Source organism: Bombus vosnesenskii, unplaced genomic scaffold, assembly GCF_011952255.1.
Source record: "Bombus vosnesenskii isolate JDL3184/JDL3185 unplaced genomic scaffold, Bvos_JDL3184-5_v1.1 scf7180000016261, whole genome shotgun sequence".
In the NCBI taxonomy this organism is placed as follows: Eukaryota; Metazoa; Arthropoda; class Insecta; order Hymenoptera; family Apidae; genus Bombus; species Bombus vosnesenskii.
Genome location: NW_022884330.1, coordinates 2306391 through 2321053, shown reverse-complemented (window position 1 = coordinate 2321053; position 14663 = coordinate 2306391). Strand labels below are relative to the sequence as shown.

Here is a 14663-nt window from a genome sequence, read left to right as displayed (position 1 = left end):
ATTGGTAATAAGGAGATTTAAATAAAGCGCGGATAAATATATACGATATGAAAGAAGATATAGCGAGGTCATGAATGAAATCATCGAGTAACAACACAGACAAACGTCTTAAGATTGTAGGATAAAAGAAAATATTTCAGCTTAACAGAGGGACGAGTAAATTCGAAGACCACCGTATATTCATTTGTTTTGTTGTACATTAAAATTTTCATTTCAAGCTCCGTGGGGATTCTATCTTCCTCTGGCGTTCCGCGTAAATGATGTTTTATTATTAGATCGTGGACGATTATGCGTTTATGGGAAATTTATGCAAAAATTTGCACAATCCTTGTAATTATGAAAATGTAGAGAATACCGAAGACAAAGTAGGAATATTAATTTTTATTTCGATCTGTTCTATGCAAACTTTTATTTTATATCGTATTAAACACCGATTAAACCATAAGTTTGTCCTATATTGCAAATATCTGTCTAGCTAAGAATTTCCGTTTAGTCAATGAAGACAATTTCCGTACGCCAACGTCGCTATTCATTTCTTTTATCCAGACGGCCGAAACATAAACTTTGGCTACCGACAGATTTTACGACCTCGGTATACGTATATCGTGGCCCGTACTATTATAACGGTGATTTCGCGCAATGAGCTTGAAACAAGCTCATTGTTCCTTCCTTTCGAACACTAACGAGCATACTTAACGAGCGTACAATGTTTAAAACTCGTGGTTGTATTTTAAATTCACCTCGAGCGAGCAGCGCAAGCATAGCCTAGGAGAATCCCTGATACACGACGCATGTATGAAAGGTAAATGCGATGAATCTAATTATCGAATTGAAATGTGAGAATGGCATCATTGTGTGCTCATACGAAATAACCGCCACGGGTTTTTAATTGACTCCATTTTAATTTATTCCATTATCGCGCACACTCGTTGCTTTCAATGATGTTTCTATTATATCGAACGAGGTAACACGATTGCATTTAACAGTCAATATATAATGCTGGAATAAAGTAACACATCGTTTTAAATAACTCTTGCGAATAACGTGTTTAACCGGAGTCAACTGAATTTTTACGTATACGTTGTTCTTCGTTTGAATTACGCCGATATCAATGGTTCATTTAGTATCGCTTTTAATCGTGCAACGAGGTTCCAACAATTTCGCCAAAATATCGTGCACGATATATAGAGATTTTTGAATGAACGCGAACGTAAAAGATCGGATGTATCGCTAAGGCAAACAGTTCGTTGTCAGTTTTAATAATTTAATTATTTTTGTAATTTGTTACGTGCTTCCCTATCGATACAGCCATTTCTATATACTGTTCACGCTTTGACGACAACGCGTTCTGTAGATCAGTGTATTTTTATCATTTGCAATTCCATTATCTATGCGCCACGCTGTGTTTGTCTTGCGCGTTCTATCCTTTCGGAAACTTCACATCTCTTCAACGGACTGACTCCAGTCGCGTATCAAATATTTCTCGATTTTTTTTCCAACAAATTATCACCGATTTCATCGAGATCGAAGAATCTGAATTAGACAAAATTTCGAAAATCCTTGCATCGACTCGGCTTTTCTATATTCTATATATATTCTATATTTCTATATTCTTTCAATCATAGGCTACATTTTCTTAAATTATTTGCTTGGCAACTAAGTGATTACCACCTAATGACAAAATCCGCAATCATTTAGTTGCCAACCCAATAATACCGTTTTCATCATAGAAGAAATCGAGAGTCGTTTTCTCAAATAATTGCAATATCGAATCAACTGTTTCAAGTTACGTATTTTTATAACATTTATTTATTTTCGCCTTCCGACAAAGCAATTCCATAAACGAAGATCGCAGCTGCGATTAATAGAATTTATTCGCAAATTTCTACGATACTATATACCATTTTCTTTCTCTCTTTTCTTTTCTTTTCTATTTTTTCAGGAGAAATAAAGGCACTGTTTCTTGCAGTCCTTTTGCCACGATTACAACTGCCGATCGCAGAGTTCGTTTTAGACATGAAGCGATGATAGACACGTGCACGTGGACGTCAAACGTTCGAACACGATAATACGTTTATCGTTGTACCATAGGGAATTCATGCTTGTCTCGTAATAAAAAAGAGGAAAAATCTCTGATCGCATGTTCGACCACGCCATGTACACACGCCAGCGTTGTCTGACACTGAAAAATAACGCTGTTTATTTAAAAACGTTCGTAAAGGAATTCGCTATCGATAGAAAACTAATCGAAAATAAAGCAACAGCAACAACAGAGAAAAAAGAAGTTTGATCTTGAGCAAATAAGTTCGACTATCGCTACAACTTGTATACTGTTTTCATATCGAAACGAATGAAAGTTAATTTAGTCGAACAAGGTAGTCGAAGAATACAATTACGATATCTTGATAAACGAAAGAAAAAGGAATAATTCTAATGAAAGCTAATGAACGAAGAAGGAGAATTTGCTATTACGAGTTTACGCTTGTCGTCGATCATAGACAATAGCTCGTTACCATCGGTATGACGCGTGTAATGTCATAGATCAAATTTTTCTTCTATAAGAAATATTCTATCTACAGGCGATTACCGGGAATTAATCTTCCAGAATCCTTCTGTAACGAAATTTCGTCCTTGAATTTTCTTCCTCTCTGTTTCTATTTTCGTTGAAGGATACTTGGAACGTTTGATCTAACGCGTGTAGGTATTTAAATACTGGTTGATTAGTCGATATTTTTAAACCGTTATTACAAACCTACGTTAATAAATATCGTGTTTAACATTACCAACTGTCCGGTGTCTTATGAACGTGATTGTGTGCATTTAACGCCGGCGTCGTGTTACTAAATATCTTCTCGACACTTTCAAGTGCAACAGCGAGATTGTTTGGTACGCGATCGATGTGTCGCACGTATCGCTAGTGGAGAAACTATGCAGTGAAAGGGTGGAGGATATAGTTTGTATAGTTTGTACTATAGTTTCAGAGATTGCGACAAGTTGACACGTTGTCGAATTTCTTATTTTCATAATTGTGAGAGATCACACTCGGTACAACGAAAATACAAATACACCAAAACACAGTTGAGCAATTTCGTTACTTGGTACTACACTTTTTTCTATAGATAATACAATTTCTTAAAATAAATAGACGGTCAATGATCTCTCATTGTTGGTATCATGAAACATCGAATATCGCGTCACGAGTGATCGCTCAAAATGGAAAACTCTGTTAATTCCACGTGTCAGGGAAAGAAGATATTTGTTATTATCTCAGAGTTATTACCATTTGAATTAAATTAGTTCCATTTGCACGATATCTCGAAGTAAATAAGCGATGATTTATCGGTGTTTTTTCCGAGGAAATTCTTTTTATTTTTTTGCATTGCGTAACTTTATTTATTGCGAGAAAGAAGAAAAGCGACGAAGAGGCGAGACGCGCCAGCGGCGTATCAATTACAATAACTGCATTTCATTTGAGAATTTAATTTTCGCGTACGCGGCTTTCGCATTAACTCGAACGATCGTGTAGGATGATTGCTAAACGACCGTGATAATTTTCTCGTTGCCACACTAATTCCAGTTAGTTAAGGTCACGGCTTGGATGCTCTCGAAGCGTCACGAAGCGAGGACAGAGTGCGATTTTTCTTTGCCGACGGATCGTCCAAACCGTTGTTCCAACCAATGTACCATACATATCGTGTGTCTTTGAAAATTCCCTGAAATATTTACTATCAAAAATAAAAATCCCAAAGACTTCGCTAATAACCAAGCGCACTTAACACGACATTAAACTTTCACAAAAAAAAAAAAAAAAGAAAAATAAACGAAAATCGCTACGTAATAATCTTTATCGCGTAACATAGAGAATAACAATTTATCTATGTATATGTATATATGATTACGCACGCATATTACGATCATGATCATGATAGTCGAGTCTCATATTATAATTCTATTCAATTACGTATGATCGATTTTGTTCTACTTCTATTATTATGATCATTCACTAAAATAATATAAAACAGAGAATGTTGTGCATCTGTAATTTCCTTATAAAACGGAAGAAACTTGCCGGACGACCTGGTATTTTGTAATTGCCAAAAAGAACAAATCTCGCATCAGTTATTTTAATTGAGCTGCTGATTCCAACGTTACGTGTCATGAGCCAAACTATTGTGCAACTCGGACGACTCGACGATGCCGTAGAATGAAACTCGTTGCATAGTAAATGGAATCTAATCCTATGATCGATAAAGCATCGCGAAAAGATTCGTTGACTTTCTTTTACGTCGCTTATACCTTGCCGTGCCGTACGAAAACAGACGCGGGTCGCTCGATTCGCGCACGATAACGCGCGTTGCGTTACAATCGACGATAAAGGAACGCGTGCGCGCGAATTTTCAGACCATGTCTTAACGAGTCGAGCATAATCAACATGAGGATTGTTGCTAATCCCGATAAAGTGGCGATAAAGGCTCGAACAATGAGATCGGCGTGAGGAAACTTGGGAAAACCGAAAACAACTGCAAATTGCATCAATACGGCGGTTCAACGAAACCCGCGACTCCGTTCGCGACTCGGAACATGGATCTTCTATGATTTTAAATTCTGCGGATTTATTCATTTTAGAGAAGTTTTATTATATTCCAATTACATATTCTATCGTCCAATTAATATCTTTCATTATCGTAAATCTATAGACTTTACACAAATTTTATCTGATTTATCTTTCACACAGAAACTTCTATCATAGTGAATATCAAAATTAATATAAACCCATTTTCGTTACACTTGTTTTAGTTCTTTGAAGTAAACAATTTATCGTATCATCCGGACATTTCAATCGTTTCAGAAGATACGACACACAGATAGTATAATTCTAATAATACTCCGTATAATAACGACGTTTAAAGTACGCGAACTAAAAAAAAAAAAAACGCTATACTATTCCGATACTCGAGCTGCTTTAGTTGCTGCAAAGACACGTGTAATTCATTACCAAGAAAAATGAAACGATAGGAAGCGAAAGATAGTAGATGACGAGTTAACGATATTAATAAATAACTTGAAAGAATCACTATGCTATGAAACGTATATACCGCATATATCTCATTTTATTATTCCCAAATAGAAATCATGGAAACGTAGATTAATAAGATTGTCTATTCATTTTCCTGATCGTTTTCCCCTTTTTTTAAATCCCACGATTCGATAGTTCGTTATTGGACAAAACGAGCGTCTCTTACTCGCTTGCACAATATTTTTTGTCCTCATGCTTTCTTGCGTAGCGGTTGCAGCGTCGCATGTGTAATGGAAGGTTGATCAACGGTTACTCACTGTTTATTATCATAATACCGAAGCACGTGAACACGGATTACTGACATAAGCCGTTCTCGACTCCGCGTATCGATTCGTAGCGAACTACATTGGAGGGACAAGAAAAAAAGAAGAAAGAATACGCGACGTTTTTGCTGGAGCGAAACGGGACCTGTTAATCTACGATTGAAACATCCGCCGTTCCTTTTTTACGCCTGGCAATTAGAGCGTTGATCCATCATCTGGATTACTCGAGTCACACTCACAGACTTTCTGGCATTGTAAGATTCTTCGCGTCACTGTTCAATCTTTTAACGTTCGCATGCTCTTCCCACAGGTAACAGGAAAAACGTAACTTCATTCGCTTTAATGCGTAGCTGTCGTTATCCGTATCGTGGTGTAAGTTTTGCTTCTCAACAACTTCGAAAATGAATTGCCTAAAATTTCATTTTTAGATCAGGGACTAAACGTATCCTTCGCACGGAACACAATATAAATCCACGTAGGAAAATAATCACACGTCACCGCTATCAGCAAACCACGCTTATGTGCGTTCGCGCGCTTATGATCGTGTTTACGCGCGTTTAAAGGAAGTTTAAAGTCGCAAAAAACGCGCGGAATGCAGACAACATAGAAAAATATACGAAACACACGAAATATTAAAATTTCTCGTACCACTCAGCGGATGAGATAATTTTCTGCTCGAGCTCCGCTTCTTTAAATACGTGTTTATAAAATTCCCCTCAAAAATATCAGATCGCGAATAAATAACAGTCGTCGACTCGTAAATCTTCCCTCCTGTTCGCCCAGCGTAATTACGTAGTATCCTAAAAACGTAATGTCCTTTCGACGTAATCCGCTCGATGTTCAAAATCGACTAAAAACATTCTCTTATGTTCCAAACAACGTTACGTTACGAACAACCAAAATTGGGAAAACTCGCTAAGCCCTGGCTTATTTTACGTAGTTCGATTATGCAAGAATTATGCAAAGTCGTAACGAGTGAGGAGAACGAGGAAATCTGGCGTGTTCGATGGGAACGATACGGGAAACAAACGGTGGTTCGTGTAATCAGGGGTCGCGGATGGGTGGGCTATTTAACCGGCAGCAAACATTTACATATTATCGGGTTGGCTGCGTTTCTGCGAGGTAAGAATTTCGAAGCGCGCCTGGGAATGATCGCCGGCCTGCTCGCTCGTCCGTAACGGTAATAGAAGCGCAGGGGTTGATGGAACACACGCGGCCACTTAATGCGTGCGATTACACGCACCCGTGGCTACACGCACGCGACTCAGCCAACAGCAGGTGGTTACCAAAAGAATTCCACGGGAGCCAATTCGACGCTCTGGACACCTTTATTTCCCGAGACACGTCACCACCGTTCTTTCTCTTTCTTTCTTTGTTAACATTCGCACGAGCCACGTATTGGTCTCGTACCCTTTCGATTTTGGGATCAACGCTTTGGGATCGTCAATTTACGTCGCCGACGCATCGATAATGGTACAATTCTAACAACGTCAAATTTGCTGTCATCGAGCGAAAGGTGTACGTTATGTTTCCATGTCTAGCAAGTGAAACGGTGTATTTGTAATTCCATCAGTTGTGCGTCAGAGGGCAAAATTATTACTTGCGCCGCTATCGACCTGGTCTTAGTTTTACGACACCGGTTCATCTTCGGTTGTTCTTGGCGCTATAAGCGAAAGGCTGTATCGTTTTCGCGAACAGTGGCATATGCCGAGTCAGGTCAATCTTGCGACCTCGTTGAAACGACTCACGAACATCTTTCTGTAAATGTTAAAATGCCTCTCCTCTAAAATTTACATTTTTTCAGTTGCGCCATTATCGATGCCAAGCAGCGATATGGTCAGCTTCTCTTTCTTTTTTTTTATCCAGTTTTTGAAGATACGTAGGTGCTCTTGGAAAAAGCTACTTTTAATACGAGTATCATGATGTAAGATTAATACGAGTGGACGTCAAAAGTGTCCAGGGTTCTTACGTTTGTATTCGTTAAAAATACATAGACTACGTGTTGTAGTCTTTTTTCAAAATATTGCTAGTTATTTTAAAAAACGAACAGGATTGTCTTTGGAAAGAATGGAATGTTGTTTTGTTGAGACTTGCTCCGTATGATTGACGTCTTCAAATATTCTTGAAAATGATGCACTTTGAAGAAAACAGATTGTTCATCTTCTATCTGTTTCAAACATAATTATTTATAATTTAACACTAGAACTACCGATAGTTAACAGGAAGCTATTTCTACCAAAACCAGTGAAAATGACTTTTGACTGGTCTTTAAAAAATACGTTATAATGGAATATTTTTATATTTATGAATTTACTACTTTCTTACAGAAGCAATTCCATGTTATGTAGTACATTTTTGGTATTATTAATTCATCTGCGACCATGATCCCTAAATTGCGTTTATACAATTGTAGAAAACAGTCATTTTGACTGCTGTGATATTTCTAGTGTTAGCATCTAGCGATCTAGCGATCGATTCGGAATTTTCCTGATAACCGATATCGTCGTGTCGAATGATACGCAGTAAAAATTTGAAAAACGTGTGGCAAGTTGTAGAAAACGAGGAAACTGGTTAATTAGGGTTCGATGAACAGATTGCAGCACCCTTTTACACTTCGACGAGTACCAGTCATTCTCACTGGTATTGGTATAAGTAGCCTTGATGCAAAATTATTTTGAGTTCGAATACGTAAAAGACAAAATAAAATTCATTACATTATTCTTTTAGTTATCGTTGCGAAAATCATTACATCATTGCGGAGAAAAAATATATGAATATGAATATGAAATAGGAATTTTAAGATAAAATTATGAAACCAATCAATTTTATTGGTACGGTAATTTAGTGTTAAGTCACATTTTCTAAACCGTAGAGAATTGCAAATCAAAGTTGCAATAACTTTGTTACAAGATATAATTCAGAACCAAAAGATTGTTAAAAATGCACCAAAAACAACCAAAAGTGCACTTAATACGCTTCGTTTCCGGTCAGATATAGTCTGGGGTCCAATTCTTTGTCACGCTATTGATATCAAATCTCATTTACATTTTCTCAGTTACATTTTCAGTGATATAAACGCAATGAAAAATTTCAGAATGGAGATTAACGGAATTTGTTTAACCAAGCATGTTTTTTACGTATCTTGAGAATTTGAAGGATTCGTTTATTTATATATTACGTTGTAATTGGCGTTAATAATACGCGTTGAGACAGATTGCGTCGTAACGCGAACAACGAAATGTGTGAATTCGTTCGTTACATTGTCAGTTTCTCTGGAACGAAGTTTTAATGAGTCGAAATAGTCTCGAGTAAAATTCCGTCAACGCTTTATCCACGTCGGAAGATGAAAGTAACGATCTTGTTCGCGATTTCTTGTCCTTTTTCTCCAAATTGCATCAACAGGATAATAAGCGTTTCGAAATTACCTAAAAAATCCTTGACGAAATTCGATTGGATTTTTAACGATCGATCACAAAAAGGTTTTCGTTCCGTTTCTTCTCGCAATAATCAACGTTCCCTTAATTATTTCGATCCTAATTTTTACCGAAAGAGAAATTGCCTGTCGTAGAAATCTTTCTATGAAAAAAAAGAAGCATTGGAAAACATACATAAGTTAATAAAAATATTTCTATAAAATTTATAGAAATTCAAAATGTTCACGTCCTTATGTCCTTTCCAATCTTTCTGTCAACTTATTTCACGTAACGTAAATAAGATCTCGTTGGCGGTAAATAACGTGTAATGCGCCACTTCCGCGATCGCCAGATTCGTGAGATTTCGAACGAAGAAGGATGCTACGAATTTATTCGCGAGTTTCGTGTCGTCGAGTTATTCTCGTTCGTGCACTGCGGATATCTCTAAATGCTGGTCATTAGCGACCATAATTGGTAATCGATGCCGCTCGTCCCGTTTCGAAATTCAGTCCTGTGAAGGAAGCTTGTTCCTCGATAACCAAAGGCGAATAAAAAAAGCGCCTGCAAAACCAGAGAACGATATATCGAGCGTACATGAAATTCCCAAATGGGCTTGAGCGGATGGTTCTTTGTCTTCAAGAAATTAATAATATTTCTTTATATCGTATCTTGTAATATTTTTTCAACATTAACACGATGCTCTTTTCAACATTAAATTTTTACGATTTACTTCGTGCTCGTTTATTTTCGCATAAAGAATTGAACCTTGGCTGAATATTTTACATAATATGATTCATTTTCGACGTTTTTCGCAGTTAATCGATATTTTGATTTTATCATCGTCAACGATGAAGACGTCGTTTCGCGATACACGCGCAGTGTAAAATGTTATACGTGTGTTTAAGATCATCTTAGAAATCGTTCAAAATTCTGTTTCAATTGCAAGCGTAGGTCTATTTAAGCGATTTTTTAAAAAGCTGATGTTTCATACTTATGTCAATTAATAACTCGGTGAATTCTTCTCGACACTTTAGCGACAGATGATTCATAGTTTTCATTTCACTGGTACGTGGTAGACGGAAAAATTTGTACGACCCCATAATTTTGTTTCGCAAATTAAAAAGTTCCGATCTGTTAATATTAATCTAATATTATTCCAAACTATTAATAAGTTTATCGATCTTGTAACTTAGAATTTCTGATCAAAACGCGCAATTATTAATCAAACTGCCAACCTTCTACGTTGCTTCGTTCGTTTTATATAGACACTACGCTGTTCTTATCTATAGTTTATGAAATAGTGATAACTTCAAAGTACCTATCATTACTGCGAAACGATTTTCGAATGAAACAAAGTTAGAATTTACAATGGCAATTCGTGCTGCTCCATTACCCTCTTGCGATACCTTCTCGTAGTTTCTCCTTCTGTTTATCGATTCGCGTATTTTAGACGATCAAAATTTATATCCTACGAATTTTTAGAATGTCCTTCCTCTCGTGACTAATCCTCATTAACGTCGCAATGATCTTCAATATCATAATTATTTGAAGTAATTAAAGATATCATCAATGAAATGCAGGCTTCCGTATAATTACGTTTTTTTATCTTAATAACAGTCGACTAATTTAATTTTTTGTTATTCCCCAATTGCATTATTTTTTTCCTTTTGCGTAACAGCACCTGCATAACTTGGATAATTGAAAAATAAAGAAAAAGCTGATATGCAGACGTTTCTTTACAAGCACCTGCGTATTTTTAATTATCGCAAATACTGAAAATCTCGATACATCTTCCAACGTTAATTCGCATGAAAAACTCGTCGAAAAATGTCTACACATTTTTATCAATTGTAAGTACAACAAATCTTGATAGTTCCAACGTCAACTACAACAGATACTCGATCGCAGACGTTGTAACTTTCCGCGACGTATATTAAATCGAAAAATAGAAGACGAAATACGGAAGTGTACAATGATTAGTTTTACGAACAAACAACAATAGTTGAACAGTCTTTTATTAGGATATCCATAAAATTCAGTGTCTTTAGGGATCGTGCAAAGTTACCCTCATTGATTCGAAGATCCGCGGAAGCACCGCCCTCCTTGTTCAGGGGTAGAACGCTATTACGCTACAAGTATGGTGGTCGAACGACGCAATAAAGAAGCCAAGTGTAATCGGAGCGATCGTAAACGTTTGGGCAAATGATTCGATGTTAGTCGTTCGATGAAGACGTCGTTTCTTCCTTCCGAATCTTCTGACTTAGAGGGTTTAGCGGTTTCTAACGAACAGCCACTTTTCAACGCGCGTCTCGTTCGATAGGATTTACGACGCTTTTGCAGATAATCGAGCCACCTCACCCGATTATTTATAGTTCGCTCACGATCGTTCGTTTATTTTTATGGATTGTTACTACGTTTTCCTTACGAGTCAATTCGATGTACGAATGGAAGACGCAGTGTCTTCGAACGCATCTTGTAGCCTCGTTCGAAGAGGAGTTTTTGCTTCAGACACTTCATAGAGTCGTTGAGAAAAATAAGTAAATATGATCGGAATATTTATGAGGTTTGGCCGGTGCTGCGAGTGTCGAAGAAATTTTATGAACGCTGAATACGAGAGTATGAAACGATTCGAGATCGATCATTTTCAAATCTTGCTCTTCAAACAAACGATAAAGGTGTCTTTCGCTTTGATTCTTCGGAAATACTTTCTCTTGCTAGATATTAATTAATTCCATTCTAACAACGAATTATTAACAACGATATAGGTAGCGAATTAACTATGCTAACTCTGTTATTAACGATTCGAAGCGAAGTACTATAAACACAAATGCATAAATCAAAAAGTTGAGTTTCATAGTCGGACAGACCCTGAAGACCAGCCAGTAATTTAACCAATTTACAACAACACGACCATCTACGAGGACAAGGAGATTCTGGGGCATTTTCATGCGGACGAGGGGCTTGCACGAAACAACCCCTTGCGTCTCGAAGGCTGCTGGTAAGCGCCGCCCTCCGATCGCCCGTAGAAACCCCCACTACGTTTGGTAACATGGTGGTGGTACGAACGACCCTCGTCGATACCAAGAGGGCCACGATAATGCCGTTTTGTTTCCCCACGAGAAAGCAAGGGCCGCGTACCACCATCGTCTCGTTTCGATTCCAAATATCCATCCCCGGACAGTCCATCACGATCGTTATCGAGAACGTCATCGATCCAGCGATCCTGCGCGATTCTCACGTGTTCGTGACAATTTTACCGCACGGACTTCTTCAATATTCCTCGATAGTGAATTTTAAACTTCATCCGGACCTTCGAACATTTCAAGGGAAGAACTCGAGGGAGCGATCGAGAGTCGGACACCGAGAACGCGCGATATACCGATCGCTGTGGCGGGTGAAAATTGATTAAAAATTAAAAAGATTTAATTAAGACTCTGAGGATTAACAAATTTAAGAATTCAAGGACTCGAGTATTCGGATAAATATCCATCTTCCTTCTTTTCGTAACGAGGCACATTTTTCGTTAACATGGAAAGATCGGAGTGGTTCCACGGATTTCCAACGACCAATTGCGACTTTCGAAGCGCAGTTATGTAGTGGTGCGAGTGCTGTCGTGATTTTCTGCCAGACATTCCTCCGAGTGTGATCGAGTTCCCTCGAAATCGGTCCAATCATGGAATTTCCATGGACCCTGCAGCACCAGACGGCCGATCCCGTTCAAAACCCACGGAGCCACCATCAGCCCGAGCATCACGAGGATTCTGGAATTAATCAAGCCGGCGCTCGTCGATTATTGCCCGTTGCAGGTAATTTCGACTGGCGGAAAAATGTGAAAAAATATCCGCGAGCAAATCGAGGCCGGCAGAACCGGTAGTTTAAATTTGGGAAAAATTTCTTGGAAACGGGAACACGTCGCTCGACCGGTTATTAAATATCAGAGCAGGTGGCAACGGGTATTATGCTTTTCCATTTTAGAATGGCGGTTTGTTGACTTTAGAGTCGCGTTATCGCTACGAAGGAATATTTCGAATTTCAAATAGTTCGAATGGAATAGCCTGTTAGATCCAGCAGAAGTATAATCGCTAAGACAAGTAATATTTTAACATCTTCGACATTTCGATATCGCGTCGAGCAACATTTTACCAAAGCGATAAGAAAATTAAATAAAATGAGAATTTTAACAACTTCTTCCCCTCTAGTTTTCATGTTGTAACGTGGTATTTTATTCTTGTCTTGCGCTTTATTTGTTTTCGTGTGTTTTTTTTTTTTTTTTTTTATAAGACAGGTGAGTTTTATGATGTTCATTGTTATAGCTTCCTGTTAAATCACGGTTTTACGAGATCGTCGTATTGTTTGCACGTATCGCGTTATGTAACCACGTCGAATGTCTCATCGAGTTTCGCACCAAATCGAATGGCAAACTTCGGTAGTCACGGTGCGTTTTGGTGAAGCATGCTCTTATGCCATTTACCATATTTTTTCTTTTTCTTTGCCGATAGAAACGAAAGCGGTGTAATGTTCCCTCTCGAAATGTTCCTCGACCTATTAAGATATTTATTATTGTTAAATAACCAACTATTATTAATTAACAAACGTAAGAAACGTGGTTGAAATAAAAGTGCAGGGTATTTTGTGGAACGATACAGTTTAAAAGCTGGCAGCAACTATCGAGCAAATAAAAGATATCGCTATCGACTTTGAAATCGTTTGAATAAATCTTGGATATCGAGTTAATTCATCTTTTCCAATTAACGGGTTAAAAATGCATACAATACGATTTCATTTGTAATAAACAGTCGTTCAAGGAAGCAAACGAACTTTTATCCCAATCTGATATTAAAATCTTCGAATGCAGCTCGTGCTAGACAATGGTTTGCTCTCGTGAATCTGATTAGAAATCGTAAATAAAAGGGATCATAAAAACGTGAATTGAATGTAACAATGATACATACGGGTTAAAAAGAAAGGTAATTAGGGAATCGAAGTAATTATTTATGTCGTAAGTTTATCATTAGATGCATGTAAAATGGCGTAATTGTAATTGTGTTCGTGTTTTCCATTAGTCAAAGTCTGTTCTAGAGGGACCAACTATACCGTAGCGAAACAATGGAGAAACGTGCGACTACGACTTTCTCCGATTATTAATGAAACGCTTTTTATTGTTATCGTAATGGCGATCCATAGATCCGTGCGCTTTGGCTATCTTCGTTCGCCGGAAACTTCCGGGAAGTAATATCGCTCGAAGTCACTGAAAATGAATTGTAACATGCAATAGTCGTTTTCTAACCAATAATACCGGTAATAGCGGAAGAGCAATATTTTTCTATCGAATCGAACGATTTGTACCATGAAGTCGTTAATTTACATTTCTTATTTCGACTCGAGTGATTTCCAAGTTATTAAAAAAAAAAAAAGAAAAAAAAATTGAAATTGAGAGAAATTGCACGTACAATTCGGGCAACTGGAATTAATTTGCTTTTCGTTTCATATTACGCTCGATAACATTGCGCCCATAAAACAAGGAAATAAAAGAATCTACCTAAAAGAGAAACTATACATTAACTTATAAAAGTGCCGTTTCATCGCGGGATGAAAGGAACGTTATCTTGCTAACGAATCATCGTAATTCCTTCTAAATCTCTTTCGCCGTTCTAAGAGCCTAAATTAACACTTCGATTTAGTTTCAACAATCTTCCCATTTATAACGAAGCGAAAGAAGAGATCATTCAGAGGAAGAAAAATAAAGTAACATCTCGCGTACCGTTACTATAAAACTCTATCATTATACATCTATGAATAGACATACGAGTTTAACGAGTTCAATTCAACGGTTATTCGACAAAAAGCATCGACACAGAGATTCCATTATGTAAGATTATTTTAACAAGTTTCGCAAGTTCACAGTTACGC

The 14663-nt window shown here is 37.5% G+C and overlaps 1 protein-coding gene across 7 annotated transcripts in view; it reads left to right on the top strand.

Moving 5' to 3' along the window:
• LOC117241733 (myelin regulatory factor-like protein) overlaps positions 1-14663 on the top strand; it is a 65333-nt gene that overhangs the window by 27450 nt on the left and 23220 nt on the right. The window contains exon 1 of one of the 7 annotated variants that reach the window (XM_033507772.1): positions 781-802. The exons of the other annotated variants lie outside the window; for them this stretch is intronic. Coding sequence (XP_033363663.1) covers positions 796-802 — 7 coding nt within the window. The 5' untranslated portion in view covers positions 781-795. Of the gene's footprint in view, positions 1-780; positions 803-14663 lie in introns of those variants that run through there. 7 annotated transcript variants of the gene reach the window in all.